Source organism: Adiantum capillus-veneris, chromosome 12 (genome assembly GCF_014529385.1).
Source record: "Adiantum capillus-veneris isolate H3 chromosome 12, ASM1452938v2, whole genome shotgun sequence".
In the NCBI taxonomy this organism is placed as follows: Eukaryota; Viridiplantae; Streptophyta; class Polypodiopsida; order Polypodiales; family Pteridaceae; genus Adiantum; species Adiantum capillus-veneris.
Genome location: NC_140942.1, coordinates 100,051,141 through 100,067,271, shown reverse-complemented (window position 1 = coordinate 100,067,271; position 16,131 = coordinate 100,051,141). Strand labels below are relative to the sequence as shown.

The 16,131-nt window shown below is 46.1% G+C and overlaps 1 protein-coding gene across 1 annotated transcript in view; it reads left to right on the top strand.

Annotated features, from left to right (window-relative positions):
- The window catches only part of SKIP5 (SKP1/ASK-interacting protein 5), a 59,985-nt gene extending 44,479 nt beyond the window's left edge, over positions 1-15,506 (top strand). The window contains exon 5 of the mRNA XM_086525481.1: positions 15,060-15,506. Coding sequence (XP_086381607.1) covers positions 15,060-15,441 — 382 coding nt within the window. The 3' untranslated portion in view covers positions 15,442-15,506. The remainder of the gene's footprint in view (positions 1-15,059) is intronic.
- Positions 15,507-16,131: the final 625 nt, after the last annotated feature.

Genomic DNA, 16,131 nt, shown 5'->3' with positions numbered 1-16,131 from the left:
CTTAATAACCGTTTGCCTCACATAGCATGGGAGGTAGGATGTAAGCCGCAAAAGAACCACAAAAGCAAGTTTCTCACCTCTAGCCTTGTTGAGGACATCAGGAAATGGTTCTCTAAATGGAATGTGGGAGCACATGTGGACATGCATGTAGAGGCAGGTACCGAGCATGAGCACGAGCTGAATTTTAAACTACAATTACTTGAGGCCAAGTTTGAATACTATTGCAAGCACATAAACACGAGATACTGGGAAGAGTACAAAGCCGGGGAAACCCAAATACATATCAAGACACCCATGTCCTACCGTGCGAGACGGGCCATCACCTTGATGCGGACAAGATCACACATGCTCAAAAGTGAAACTAGAGGATGGCAGAATATTGATGCAAACATGAGGAGATGCACTCAATGCAACTTGATATCATTGGAAAATGAGGCACATGTAACCCTTGAATGTCCAGCATATACACACGTTCGGGTCGACTTTCCCCAACTTATTCAAGGATGTACTACATTTGAGGAGCTTCTCTCAAGAACACATCACTCTCCAGTAGCACTAGACATCTATCTTGCCAATGTGCTAGAACATCACACCACACTCACAAACAAAATCACCACAGAATCATGACACGTCCCCTCCTTCACACGGGAAGGGGGGAGTCTCATATATGAGATTTTGGGTCCCATGGGTCATTTTGGCCCCCCGAGGACGTAAATACATCATCATCATCTCTATTGCTTAATAAATAAAGCATAAAGCTCGTCTCTCTTCCCATTGCGTACAACAAAAGCAGAAACTGCCGCTGGTGCTTTTTCTTGGAAAATCCGCCGCAAATCACGGAGATCCGTACAACTGCCACGTGTCAATTGTCACGTCAGCAAGGTTCAGGGTTAGGGTTAGGGCAGAATTAGGGTTTTCTGATTTTAGGGTTAGGGTTTCAGCAAAATTAGGGTTTCAGATTTTTTAAGGGTTAGGGTTAGGACAGAATTAGGGTTAGGGTTTTTGCAGAGCGGGCAGCAACGTCATCACTTTGTGACACATCTACAATAGGGTTAGCTTTACCAGACACAAACTCAATCAAACCTCCAAATTGCTCAAAAAATTGTGACCACCGTGCTTGGCGATCACTCCAATGCGCACTAGGCATAAACTGGAGCCACTTGGGGGCTTGGTGATTTGTGCGAACTGTGAACTCTCTACCATACAGAAAATGCTTCCAATGCTTGAGAGAGTGAATGACAGAGAGAAGTTCTTTTTCATAAACTGATTAGTTCTTTTCTGCACTATTTAGCTTGCGGCTAAGGAATGCAATTGGACGGCCATGCTGCTAAGCACAGCACCTATGGTGACATTGCTCGCATCCGTCCATATCTCAAAGGGATCATCCCAAGAGGCAAGGATGAGACACAACGTTTTTGTCACCGTACTCTTGAGAGCTGCGAAAGCCTTAATGGCTACCTCGGGCAAATCCACGCGTTGTCGGCGAGTCTTTACCCCTTTCAAAACAGTAGTCATGGGTGCGGCAATGCGTGGAAAATTCTCTATGTGCGAACTATATGCTTGATATAAACCAAGAAAAGAGCGCACATCATATGCAGTTTTGGGCAAATCCCAATTAGGTACCCGTTCCACTGTCACGAGGACGTGGCAGTTATTAACCATGTCACAGAGATGTGGCAACTGCTAACCTTGGTTGTTGGTTTCTTTCCAATGGGGTTTATTTTATTTGTTTTGAGACCCTCTTTTTGAAGTAGCAAACGGTCGGACATTGTATGGCCAATGTGAACGGTAGATTCACCCGCAGACGGGAAGTGGTCGGCACTGGAATTCGTATGGTAAGAGGATGTCTAGGCTCAGAGCAAGATCATATAGGTTCCCCCCGTCGCACTTAGCAAGTTGGTGGATACTAGGAAGTGAACTCAATTAAGGCGTAAAGTCAAGGTGGGACTACCAACAAAAAGTATGCGACAATTGGGCCACATTGCATTTTTGGATGCGGTCCCAATGAGGATAGATGGTCAGAAGACCAGTGGGAGCCCAACGCAAGCATCTCCTAAAATTTAGGGAACTGCTATTTTGGGCCGTGAAATGTGTTCGCGTCATTACCTCCGGTATGACTAGGGGAACACTTTATAACTCTGCCGCGAAGTCAACTGACGCGTCGGTTGGGATATTTTTAAGCGGCAAACCCGAAACGGGAAAATGCTTGAAAATGCGCCAAGTGTCACATTTTCGTGAACTTTCCTCTTGCTGAAAAATGGGCGCTGATTTTTATGCTGGGAGAGGCCTCATTTCAGCTTTTGTCACAGGTTAAGAGTTATGGAGTGCTTCCTTTCCCTCTCATGTACAGTGTGGTGCTAGGAGTGATGCCCTGCACACTACACATTGCTCTCTCTCTCCCCTACGTGCAGTTATGTGATGCCCCACAAGAGGGCTACTCATTTGACTGATGTACAGTTGTGTGGGTTCATGCTTTTGTGCTGAGGCAAGAGCCTCCTTGAGCAGGAACAGGGGTAGCTAACTGCTGCGCCAAAGCAGGCACTGGTGAGGGTCATAACCTCACCGTACAGGTGCAAAATCAGCGCTGTGTATGCGCTGTAAATTCACTGTTTTTTAGCCGTACGGACGCCAGGACCATTGGGAATCGTGCCCCACTGGCAGAGGACAGTTAGGGGACTGTTTGGGGCTGAAAACAGGGCAAAAACCAGTAAATACAGCGTGCTGAATTTACTGTTTTTGGACAGGAATCAGAGGGTATACGCCAGTGCAAGCGAGTTCCAGCAGGGGAATTGGTTTCGCGCAAGTTTTGGGGTTGTTATGCTGCCGAAATTTGGCCAAATCAAATGGTATCTAGGTGGATACACGTGAAGGATTCCCAGGACCTTACCTTGTAATTTACCCTCCTAAAGAATAAAGAAATATCGAAAGGGGCGCCAATTTTGGGGCCTACAGGTTGTCGGCGTCTGCTCGGAGCATTCTAGCTTCCGAGCCGTGTGTGTATTCAAGTGTTAACTCCCGTCGCAGGTTCTCTTTGCAAAGTGCTCTATGTGTGTGTATAAAGTAAAGAATTTCGGGTAAAAGCCAACACCTACCGCCCTACGGGCCGGTTTCATGGTTCCGTTGCCGGGACCTCAATCACTTTTTCCTCAAAGAGTGAGCCTTGATTGTTGAGGGTAAAGACACACAGTGCAAGAACGCGGGGATTACACTACGGCCGACAAGGGGAAGGGAATTATGGAAGAGGGTTCCTCTCTAAAGGACAGGCAGGAGATTCCTATGGTTTTTGAGATTGGCGAGAGCTCACGGCCACGTCAAACTGTACCTCCTGTCAACGTGAATGTCCCTCCAGTAGTACAGGGCTTTATGACAGGGCAACTTGAGGATGATGAGTTTAAGACTCAATTAGTTGCCGCGTTGAATGTCTTTTCGCAGCTGGTGCAGAATCCGAGGTTTATGGAATTCTTGCAAGCGTCACCAGTGCAACAGCAAAATAGGCAACCTACGCCGCGTACGGAGCTTGTTGAAGCTCAAGCCCAGGTACTTCATGAGGCGCAGGAGGAAAGGGAACACTCGCATGTTGCGGAGTCGGGGGCTCCAAAGCAGGTTCCTCCCGTGCTTGAACAGGTGGCTAGAATGCCTATTCCATAGGTTATGCCAGTTCAGCCCGCCACCTTTCAGAGCCAGCATGCTGTCTTGAATGGGTAGGGAGCTGGATACCAGGCTATGCACTCAGTTTTTCCACCACCCACGGTACATCCTGGGTATTTCGGGGGTGGATCAGTGTTCCAAAGTATGGCTTGTTATGCGTCTGGAAGTCAGCCGTACATGCCAGGAACAGTGTTCGGGGGTATGCAAGGCATCATGCCAAACCCCATGTATGGTACTATCGGCATGCAGCAAGGTTTCCACTGCAACCAGGGTCAGTTTGGGGTGCCACAGGGTCATTTTGGCATGGCTGGTTTTTCTGGACAGCAGCTAGATATCGCAACTCTGACGCAAATGGCCAACACGTGCCGATCATGCCTAGTACAGTGCCCATGTTGCAGACCATCCCGTATGACAACTTGGGGGCACTAGAGAAGCCGAAGGCTTACAAAGAAGGTGGTGCAGCGGTAAAGTTCAGTACCTTCAGTGGTTTCGAGGATAAGACAAAGGCACTCACTTTCCTCCAGCAGTTTGATACAGCTTATGCGGGAGGGAATTTTATAGAGGCCTCGAAGGTCAGGAAAGCTGCCACTTTCTTAAAGGACAATGCGCTTACATGGTGGACGACATTGTTAATGCAAGGACAGGCACCCGCCACTTGGGTTTACTTCAAGCAAATGTTTGCATCTGCTTGGCTATCAAATGAATTTGAAGCCGATGTCCTGACAGATTGGCACCAGCTTACGGCAGCTTCGTGCAAGAGCTTGCTGGAGTACAATAGGAGGTTTTGTAAAGCATTACTCTCAGTGACCTCCTACAGATTTGTGCCATTGACAGAGCAGATAGAGAAGTATTGTTGTGGGCTGCCTAAAGGGCTTCGCGATTACTGTACAAAGAACAGAGTGGCTACCCTTACTCAGCTTATGGAAGTTGTGAACACTGGTCTTGCCTTGTTGAAAGGAGAGGACAGTGGATTTCCGAGCAGTGACAAAGGAGGGCAGCAAAAGAAAAATTCAGCGAAGAAGCCCTTTGTGAAAACGACTGCTGATGCGTCACAGGGGTCAGAACAGGCCACCAAGGACAAGGATTCAGCTGGGACTTTTGGAGCGTTGGCAAAGAAACAGAAAAGGAAGCCTTTTGTGCGCAAGTCGCTCTAGGAAAAGAAGGTCCTAATGGCTGAGAACAAATGCTTTATATGCGAGCAGCCTGGTCATATTTCTATCAATTGTCCACAAAGGAAAAGGCCAGCTGACTCAGAGGATAAAGAAGACCAGAAAGGCAAGAAGCCTAAACCCACGGCAGGTTTAGTGCCAGACATGGTGGGTGACAGGCCCAGCACAGATGCCAGTGAGTTATGCAGGGCATGGGGTAAAGTTAGGGATTAGACGGCACTCATCTTCTTTGATCGAGGTGCCAAAGCCAACTTTATCTCACCAAAGTTAGCTATGAAGCTGGGCATCAGAGCTGAAGAGATGGGGTACACCGCAGAGGCAGGGTTGGCATGTCCTGGCCACTCAGAGTGTGTTACTCCCATCATTGGAAAACTGCGTCTGCATATTCAGTCGTATGTGGACACTGAAGAGTTTTACATCATGCCGCTGGAAGGTTGTGACGCCTTGTTGGGGATCCCGTGGATGTTCCGAGTGCATGGAGTCTTGGATGCCTACAACAAAAAGATCACTGTACAGCATAGGGGCAAAACTCACATCTTGGATGTTAAGCTTAAAGGAGAGTCAGTCCCTATTGTATCTGCTTCTGCTATCACTTCTGTAATAAAGAATCATCTTTCTGTGTACTTGATTTTTGCACGTGATGTCTCAGATAGTGATCAGTCAAATTTATCTGTGTTAGATAAAGAAAGGTCAACATTTTTGTAAAAGTTTAGTGACTGTTTTTCTGATTCATTACCGTCACAATTGCCGCGAGAGAGACCTGAGGACCATCGGATCGATTTGGTGCCAGGGTGTAGCCCACCAAATAGACCTCCCTACAGGGTTAGTGCGGCGCAGCAGAAAGAGATTATGGGCCAGGTTGAGGAGTTATTAGAGAAGGGGCTGATTCAGCCTAGTTCTTCACCCTTTTGCTCCCCAATGCTCCTAGTGCAGAAGAAGGATGGCTCATGGCGCATGTGTATTGATTACCGTGCGTTGAATAAGAATACCATCAAGAATAGGTTCCCTATTCCTCGCATTGATGATATTCTCGATCGTTTAGAGGGTGCTGCAATTTTCAGCAGGATAGACCTTAAGAGTGGGTACCATCAGATTCGTATAAGGCCAGAGGATGTGCACAAGACTGCGTTTAGAACGACATTTGGTCTTTATGAGTTTCTAGTGATGCCGTTTGGGCTAACAAATGCTCCTGCTACGTTCAACAGAATGATGGACCGGATTTTCCGCTCGCATCAACAGTTTGTTGGAACGTTCTTCGATGACATGATAGTGTATTCGAAGAATGAAGAGGAGCATAGGCGTCACTTGACTATTGTGTTCGAAGAGCTGCGCAGTCACAGGTTATTTGTCAATCCTAAGAAAAGTGAATTCTTCCTCGAAGAGATCCACTTTCTGGGCCACATAGTCTCAAAGGATGGTGTTAGAATGGATCCCGCAAAGGTCGAAGCTATCAAGACATGGCCAGACTTGAAGACTGTGCACGATGTCAGAAGCTTCTTGGGATTGTGTTCCTACTATAGAAGGTTTATCAGAAATTTTGCAGAGATAGCATCGCCTCTTCACGCATTGCAAAAGAAAGAGGTCACTTTCAGATGGACCCAAAAAGAGATTTCAGCTTTTAGTCTCTTAAAGGAAAAGTTGACTTCAGATCCAGTTATTGTTTTGCCAGATCTAAGGAAGTCATTTGTGGTCCAGTGTGACGCGTGTGGCAGTAGCATCGGAGCAGTGCTAATGCAAGATGGACGGGTAGTAGCCTATGTAAGCCGAATTTTGCAAGGGCCAGAGAGGACTATGCAAGTCTATGAGAAAGAGCTCTTGGTCGTGATTCATGCGCTTTCTAGCTGGAAGCACTACCTCTTAGGTGCTGATTTTGTTGTCCAAACAGACCATCAGACCTTGCGATACTTCTTGACACAGTCAAAGTTATCCGAAAAGCATATGCGATGGGCAAACATTCTTTCCATGTTCCACTTCCAGATTATGCATGTGGAAGGCAAGAAGAATGTTGTGGCTGATGCGTTTTCAAGAAAGCCACAAATTTCAGCTGTGTCAATTCCTTATCATCATGAGTTAGATGACATGAAGGAACAATATACTGTTTATGAAGATTTTGCAAGGATCTTTGAACAGTTACAAGAGGGGCAACATCACGAGCACTACCTCCTCAGAGATGGTTTTATGATGATGCATGGCAGACTTTGTGTCACTAGGCCACTGCGACATAAGGTCATGGAAGAGAGTCATGTCCCACCGTATGTAGGGCATCGTGGCATTGATGCGACAGTTAAAGCGGTAGAGACGTTCTTCTATTGGCCTACCTTGAGGAGAGATGTGGATGCCTTCGTGCGAGCATGCATAGTTTGCCAAAAGGTCAAGTTTGACAGGCAAAAGGCACCAGGGTTGTTACAACCACTGCCGATTCCGGATAAGCCATGGGAAAGCATTGCTATGGACTTTATCTTTGATCTTCCAAGAACGCCAACAGGGAATGATGGTATATGGACCATTATCTGCAGGTTCAGCAAGCAGACCCATTTTATCCCTGTCAGGAAGAAGATAAAATCTGATCAGATGGCACGCTTGTTCATGTACAATGTGTTTAAGTACCATGGTATGCCACAATCGATTATCAGTGATCGTGATCCTCGCATGACCAGTTTGTTCTGGAGAGGATTGTTTGAGAACATGGGCACTACGCTCAAGTTTTCGTCTTCGTTTCATCCACAAACTGATGGACAGTCAGAAGAGGCCAATTCTACTGTCTTAGATCTGCTGAAATGCTATGTGTCAGATAATAAGGGCAAGTGGGAATAGTATTTGCCTATGCTTGAGTATGCGTACAATAATACGGTGCATTCGTCTACTGGCAAAGCACCTTTTGAAATTGTTGAAGGCGGCAAAAAAGTTCCTCCCATTTTGCACACAAAGAACAAGATCTTTGAGGCAGATCGATATGTTGAGAACATGGATGAGATGTATAAGAAGATTAAAGTTGCCTTGGAGAAGACTCAGGCAAAACAGAAAAAGGCTGCTCATCGTCACCTTCGTGAATTGCTACTATCACCTGGTGATTGGGTTCTGCTAAGGTTCGAAAAGGCAAGGTTAAAGAAGATGAAGGACAAGGAATGGCTGTTTCCTAAGCTCAGCATGCGTTACTATGGGCCTTTTCAAGTGCTTGACAAGATCAGCGATGTGGCTTACAGGCTGAAACTGCCTGATGCGTGGAAGATTCATAATGCGTTTCACGTGAGTCTTCTAAGACCCTTCGTGGGTGATGTGCTAGAAGATATGCCAGTTGAGGATGAACCAGAAGTTGAGGAACTTGATGAGATCCTGGTACTTGAGCAAGTTTTGGCACATAAGGACAGAAAAGTTAAAGGACAAGTTGCAAGACGCTATTTGGTGAAGTTCAAGAACTATCCGCCTATGGATGCAAAGTGGATGGAAGAGCATGAACTGTCAGAGTCACCAAATGTATTGCAGCTTTACCTTGAAGCCTTTGGGTTACAGTCTACTTATGCCCCAACCCAACGTGTGCAAAGGAGGGGTAATGATAGAGCTAGTACATCAAATGTACATATGAATTCAGTGCCATAGATGGAAATGGCAAAAGTATGAAGGCCTCATTAAGTCATTTGTATCTATGTATGTTACGACCTTTCTTGCGCATACATGCGATGATAAAAGAGTGTTAATAGCACAAGATCATCAGTGGCGTGTATTTATGGTATGCAATCGAGGACGTTTGCGATTTCCAGAGGGGGGTATGTCACGAGGACGTGGCAGTTATTAACCATGTCACAGAGATGTGGCAACTGCTAACCTTGGTTGTTGGTTTCTTTCCAATGGGGTTTATTTTATTTGTTTTGAGACCCTCTTTTTGAAGTAGCAAATGGTCGGACATTGTATGGCCAATGTGAACGGTAGATTCACCCGCAGACGGGAAGTGGTCGGCACTGGAATTCGTATGGTAAGAGGATGTTTAGGCTCAGAGCAAGATCATATAGGTTCCCCCCGTCGCACTTAGCAAGTTGGTGGATACCAGGAAGTGAACTCAATTAAGGCGTAAAGTCAAGGTGGGACTACCAACAAAAAGTATGCGACAGTTGGGCCACATTGCATTTTTGGATGCGGTCCCAATGAGGATAGATGGTCAGAAGACCAGTGGGAGCCCAACGGAAGCATCTCCTAAAATTTAGGGAACTGCTATTTTGGGCCGTGAAATGTGTTCGCGTCATTACCTCCGGTATGACTAGGGGAACACTTTATAACTCTGCCGCGAAGTCAACTGACGCGTCGGTTGGGATATTTTAAAGCGGCGAACCCGAAATGGGAAAATGCTTGAAAATGCGCCAAGTGTCACATTTTCGTGAACTTTCCTCTTGTTGAAAAATGGGCGCTGATTTTTATGTTGGGAGAGGCCTCATTTCAGCTTTTGTCACAGGTTAAGAGCTATGGAGTGCTTCCTTTCCCTCTCATGTACAGTGTGGTGCTAGGAGTGATGCCCTGCACACTACACACTGCTCTCTCTCTCCCCTACGTGCAGTTATGTGATGCCCCACAAGAGGGCTACTCATTTGACTGATGTACAGTTGTGTGGGTTCATGCTTTTGTGCTGAGGCAAGAGCCTCCTTGAGCAGGAACAGGGGTAGCTAACTGCTGCTCCAAAGCAGGCACTGGTGAGGGTCATAACCTCACCGTACAGGTGCAAAATCAGCGCTGTGTATGCGCTGTAAATTCACTGTTTTTCAGCCGTACGGACGCCAGGACCATTGGGAATCGTGCCCCACTGGCAGAGGACAGTTAGGGGACTGTTTGGGGCTGAAAACAGGGCAAAAACCAGTAAATACAGCGTTTTTACTGAAAACAGGGCTGAATTTACTGTTTTTGGACAGGAATCAGAGGGTATACGCCAGTGCAAGCGAGTTCCAGCAGGGGAATTGGTTTCGCGCAAGTTTTGGGGCTGTTATGTCGCCGAAATTTGGCCAAATCAAATGGTATCTAGGTGGATACACGTGAAGGATTCCCAGGACCTTACCTTGTAATTTACCCTCCTAAAGAATAAAGAAATACCGAAAGGGGCGCCAATTTTGGGGCCGACAGGTTGTCGGCGTCTGCTCGGAGCATTCTAGCTTCCGAGCCGTGTGTGTATTCAAGTGTTAACTCCCGTCGCAGGTTCTCTTTGCAAAGTGCTCTGTGTGTGTGTATAAAGTAAAGAATTTCGGGTGAAAGCCAACGCCTACCGCCCTACGGGCCGGTTTCATCCACCTTCGCGGGATCTAGCTTGATGTCTTCTGCAGAAATGATATAACCAAGATAAGTAACTTAAGTGAGAAAAAACTCAGATTTCTTAGCTGCAATGTTTAGCTGACACTCATCCAAACGGGTTAATACCCTTTCTACATCCTTTTCATGTTGTTCCCACTATGCATAAAAAATGAGAATATCATAAAAAAAGATGAACACACAAACGGCCTACCATGAGACGGTTAAATGTATATACGGCACCTGTCAATCCAAAAGGCATGACCACATACTCGCATTGGGCTCGCTCTGTGCGAAAAGCGGTCTTGTAGATGTCGCCTTTGAATACCCTTACCTGATGGTATCCACTTTTGAGATCTACCTTACTGAAAACCTTTGCCTCATTGAGCCTATCGAGGATATACTCGATGCGAGGCATCGGAAACTTGTTCTTGATGGTCATCTTGTTCAATGCCCTATAATCAACACACAAACGAGACGAACCATCCTTCTTGCGGACAACTAAGATAGGAGCAGCAAAAGGACTTATACTAGGACGTATGAATTCTCTGGCTACCAACTCCTTGACTTGCCGCTCTAACTCTTCTTACTGAGTCTTGTTCAAATGGTAGGAAGCCTTACTGACTGGCTGTGCCCCTTCCATGAGTTCGATGCGATGGTCCTCCGGCCGCTCGGGAGGGAGACGGGGTGGAAGATCATCTTGCAAAAAGAGATGCTTAAACTTGGTAAACAAAGCTGAATAACGGGGTGGAAGATCATCCTGCAAAAAGAGATGCTTAAACTTGGTAAACAAAGCTGAATAAGTGTCTGGAGCTTGAATGCTTTTGGTAACTAGAGAGGCATAGATGAATGCCGCTTGTGCTTCTCTTTGTAATTCACGCTTCGCTTGCACATGAAAAAGGAGAGGCAAAGAATGCAGACCCTCACCACGGATGATCATTGGAGAGTCACTTTTGGCATTTAGAGTGAGAGTATTGTCCGCCCAATCAATGAGAGGGTTATGCTCACGAAACCATCTAATGCCCAAAATCATATCACATCCTGAGAGAGGAGACACGACAAATTTTCTACGGAAGGCTGCTTGTTGAACAGCGAAAAACACATCAAGGCACTCTTGTGTAATCAGAGAGTCCATACCGGGAGCGAAGTCCGACACCTCGAGAGGAGTTGTCTGGCTAACCTCTAGACGAGCTCTCTCTACAAGTGTCACCAATCACATCATGCATACTGCGTGAATCAAACAATATGACAAAATGTTGACCCTTCACATGACCATAACATTTAAAGAGAGACTCATCAATGTGTGTGTCAAAAACACGTGGAGACTCAGATTGGTTCATTAAATTGCTGATGGTAGCTGTCGGTGCTTTGGGTTCTTTAGGTGGTGCTGTCTTAGGACAAACCTTCTTAACGTGACCCTTGATGTGACATTGATAACATCGACCTTCCTTAGCATAAATGACTTGTTCTTCTGCTGTTACGTATCCTCCTATAATTCCTTGTGCGGCTTTTTCATCCGGGATTAGCTTATAGGTTTAGTAGGTGCTTTAGCTTTACCCTTAGATTCGTTTTGAGAGTTCCTTTTCGAAGGAGTAGAGGAAGATTGGCTAGAAGAATTACCGTTCTTACCGTTTTGTGGGTTCTGAGGAGTCAAAGAGGTACTGTGAGAAGACTTGTTCTCCTTAGGCTTTCCTTTGTTGTGCTTCATCTCTTGAATTGCTACCGCCTTGTTGAGATCCACGGGGTCGAAGAGGGTCGAAGACTTCTACACCAAACTTGATATACTCGTCCAACTCGAAAAGGAATGCCTCTTTGCGCTCATCATCCGATTTACATAATTGGGTGTAGAGCTGCAAAACACAGTTAGAGAAAGACATGACTGGCATGTCATTTTGCTTGAGACCCGGCTAGGTACTGAGGTGGAATAAACCGCGCCTGAAGCTTGTCTTGGAAGTCGCCCCAATCGAAGGAAAGGGGCACGCCTTCTTCGACTTCCTCTAGGTGCGCGGTCAACTGTGCCTCTTGCCATGCGTGATATCAATTAATGGCATCACCGGCAAGATACATGGCTGCTGTCAAAACTTTGCTATTCCCTTTTTTCTTAGTTGTCGCAAAGTAAGCATTAAATTGATGCAACCAAGAATGACTAACATTAGCATCCATCTTACCGTCATACTCACTGAAAGTCAACTTCTCAGGGACACGGCTGTTGGAATCCGCTTCTCGACTTGTGCTACTTGATGATTCGCTTGCGTCCTTGAGTGGCTTGGACTTCGAGGTGAGTACCTGTAGGACCAACTCTTGCATGTGTTGGTCTCTTTGCGCCTCACGTTCTAATTCCAAGGCCGCTTGTCTGTCTTCGGCCGCTATGCGTTGGGCTTTGCGTGCTTGCTCGCGCTCAAGCTCAATAGTTGCCTTTCTTCGGCTGCCAAGCGCTCACGCTCACGCTCACGCTCACGCTCACGCTCACGCTCACGCTCACGCTACCCTTCTTTCTTCGGCCGCCAAGTGCGCTTGCTCACGCTCACGCTCCAAGGCTACCCTTCTTTCTTCGTGCTCGCTATCCAAGTTTGCCTTTGTCACAAAACCCTATTCCAAGGAACTTCCGTTCCTTATTCCAAATCCTCGAGAAACAAGGTTCTTGCCTCTGGATCCCACCTTCCAGACTTAGGGCATGGCATCCCTGCAACTCTTTTCCGACTTTGTTCCTAGAGTCTCGCAGAATAACTCCCCTTTCCCGGACACGAAGTCCTTACTTGGGAATCCCAACTTCCGGATCACAACTTGAGAGACTACCTCTCTCCGATCCGTGGATCTACTTCCCAAACTTGGGTACGAGACCCTTGGGCTGATCTGGCTCTAGTTCCTCAGAGCACTTTCTCTTGCAGAGGCTCATGCCTTCCTCTGCTCCTACTCCCTCACTAAGAGGAAGTACACCTGCAAACAAATACTTAGAGATCCTAACATGAAAATCGTTACCTCAAACTTTCGAAGTCTCTACGCTCGAAACGTAACTCGGATCTCGAAAAGCAATTTCCCGGAAGAGATCTCTACATAGAAAATCCTCTCTTCCAATCCTACACACAAAAGAAGTGTGTTCTCGGGTTCCTTCTCGTAAATCAGCCCCGTCTACGACGTTTATGGGCTGAAAACAGAAAAAAACAGCAACTTGGCGGGATGGAAACACGCTCCGTAGGCACTTGTTCGCGAGGGAACTTGCGCACTGGGTCCTGGTGACATCTGGTACAGTTGGGGCAGCCATGGGCATCACCGGCAACGTCTTCTTTGCGGATGGAATCTACAGCAACATCTTTTTGCAAAAACTGATCTCCCCCTCTGAGTGAGGGCATGTGATTCTTTTATAGCTCCTGGCCACGACACGAATAGTTGAGCGCAGGCTACTCACGCAGAGATCGCATCTGTTTTTTTTGTTTTTGGTTTTTTGGCGCTGTTCTCTCAGAAAAAGAGAGAAAAATCGTTGGCTGGTTTTTATTGCTTTATTTAATCATAGGTTGCCCACTTATTAAGTGGACGACCGGTCACCTTAAAAAATGGTCTGAATCTGTCCAAAAACTCAATAAAACCTTATAAGTTAAAAACAATGCTTTCACAGCACTTCCCAGGCGTCCCTAGATGCAATCACATGCACAGTTGCAATGCAGACATTAGACTTCCTTGCGGGAAAGCATCTGCTTTCCGAAAAGCAACCCGCTTTCTCAGAAAGCATCCGTTTTTCCTCAAAGTTTCCTTTGAACCCATCTTCATTCAAGTGCTTGCTTTTCCTTGTGCACAATTCTAACACAGTTCGGAATTTCCTCTTGACTATGGATATTCCCTTTCTGATGCACCCGTCACCCACCTTGTGACGCATTAGGAATACCCATCACCTAGTCTTTTCCTACGGAACTTACGGTACAATCCCCTTCGTGATGCTCTATGTCACCCATCCTATGACGCATTAGAGATGTCCATTCCCGGCTTGTCGGATACTTCTTTCCGATGCTCCCTACCACCCATCCAATGTGACTCATTAGAAGTACCCGTTCTCGGTGGCCTTACAGATATTCCCGTTCTCAGTGCTCCCGTCATTACTTTGAATGACGCACTAGGAATACTCTGTACTCGCATGTCTCCAGTGAGAAAAACCCTTTCATTTTAAATTTGAATAATTCATTTAGAATTATTTTTCCTAGTGTTCCAAGCGAGAAAACCCTCTCACTTATAAATCCAATAACTCATTTAGAATTAGACTCTGCATCCAGATGCTCTTTGAAGAGTGGCCCTCTGGGCACCTATAAACTTACAAGGGATGCCCAAAAGGAGAGCCCAAAAGCATTAGTTTTAAAAGCCCAAAAGCATCAGTTTTAAACGCACCTACTCCCAAAAGTATGTGCTCTCAAAAGCCCACGTTGGAAATATGCCAAGGCTGCCAGCACAAAACGCGGAAATCCGTATAGCAGTCCCACATTGCAGCCAGCGTAATTTACGGAAATCAGCCCCAGATGTCAAGCTTCTGATACCTAACCCCCTTCTGTTTTAGGCCCCTCTCGCACACTTTCTAGGTTCAGTTTGACAAAACAAAACGCTTCGAAATGACAGAAAACCCGAAACTTTTCTTGTTACATTGCATCAGTGGGGATGTTGTAGATTGTGCAGTTTTGACTACGTAGTATTCGGCCAATGTCATGCGTGATGGAGCTGATGGTTATTTTGTCCTGTGGATGATTAGCATGCTTGTATAACTTGCACTCATCTTTTGAAAATGAATCTGGGCTTTTCTGGGATAATTCTAGGTGCATGTGTTATCCTGGTGGTTTGTGCAAAGACAAGGAACTCTTCAAAGGTTCTTGTGTTTTGTGAATCTTGGCAAGAAAATTGGGAAAGTTATTACGCTGTAGTCTTTCAAATCTCTCTTTAGCAATGTTTATTTTGTGTTTTTCTGGATTATGTGTAACAATGATGTTTTGTTACTTACAGTGCTTTGGAGTTCTCAGCGAGTAGCAGAGTCGCCAACCTCACTATTATGGCAGAACTAGGGAGCTGCTTGCTTCATAGAAAAGGCTCTTTACTTGTGGAGGGTTGTGCCCTTAGATGTATAGAGCATCCATTGGAGCATCTGTCATGCGCCATTGTAAGCACAGCAGATGCAGTACCTAGTGCTTATACTTTACAACAGAATGGAGTTTCTGTTATTGAAACCAAGATTGAAGGAGGCAAAGAAGCTGTAAGGACTTATGGAACTCTGGTTCTGCAGGAGGTACGGGTTGTGTATGCTCGTGCAGCCTTGGTGTTCTGGTTCAATGTTTCAAAGAAGTGCTTGTCGGGCCTTGAGACTCCCATTTTCATTGGCAATGTCTGACGTTATCAGGAGTCTCTTGATGTATGCAAGATCCAAGGCTTGTATTTTAGTTTGATTCCTGGGCTTGAACTGCCCCCCCCCCCCCCCCCCCCCCGGTCCTTATGCGGGGTTCTCTCTCTCTCTCTCTCTCTCTCTCTCTCTCTCTCTCTCTCTCTCTCTCTCTCTCTGTGACACGCACGCGCGCACACACAAATGCCTCACCCTCAGGTAACTGTGCAAGATCGGCACTAATTGTATTTTTATGCTGACTGTAAATAACTAGAACTCCTTGTGAGGGAAAAACTGTGTTGTGAGGTGATTTGCATGTATGTGCGTGTGTGCCGTTTTTTTCTTGGAAGCTTCAGCCACTTCCATCTTCTACGAAGGCTTGACTACTTCCATCATAAGTCTTTGTCTCTGTCCAGCCGCGCTTTCTTCTGTGCTATGGTCTCTATCCTCTCTGCCCTTCTCTTTGCTGGTCCAGAAGCTGCTCGTAGCCAAATTAATATAGCCCATGAAAAAGGGAATTTTATGCAATTTTGTGTATCCTCCATGGGTCATGAAAACCACGTATACTGGAGTTAAGATGTATGTGGGTGGGTGTGATCGATACAGGGAGGCCTGTGAGACCTTTGATCAAGCGAAGGTATGGATGTGCCAGCTCCATTTGCTCATGTAAGCACTATTTCAATTCATTTAGGTAGTACTATT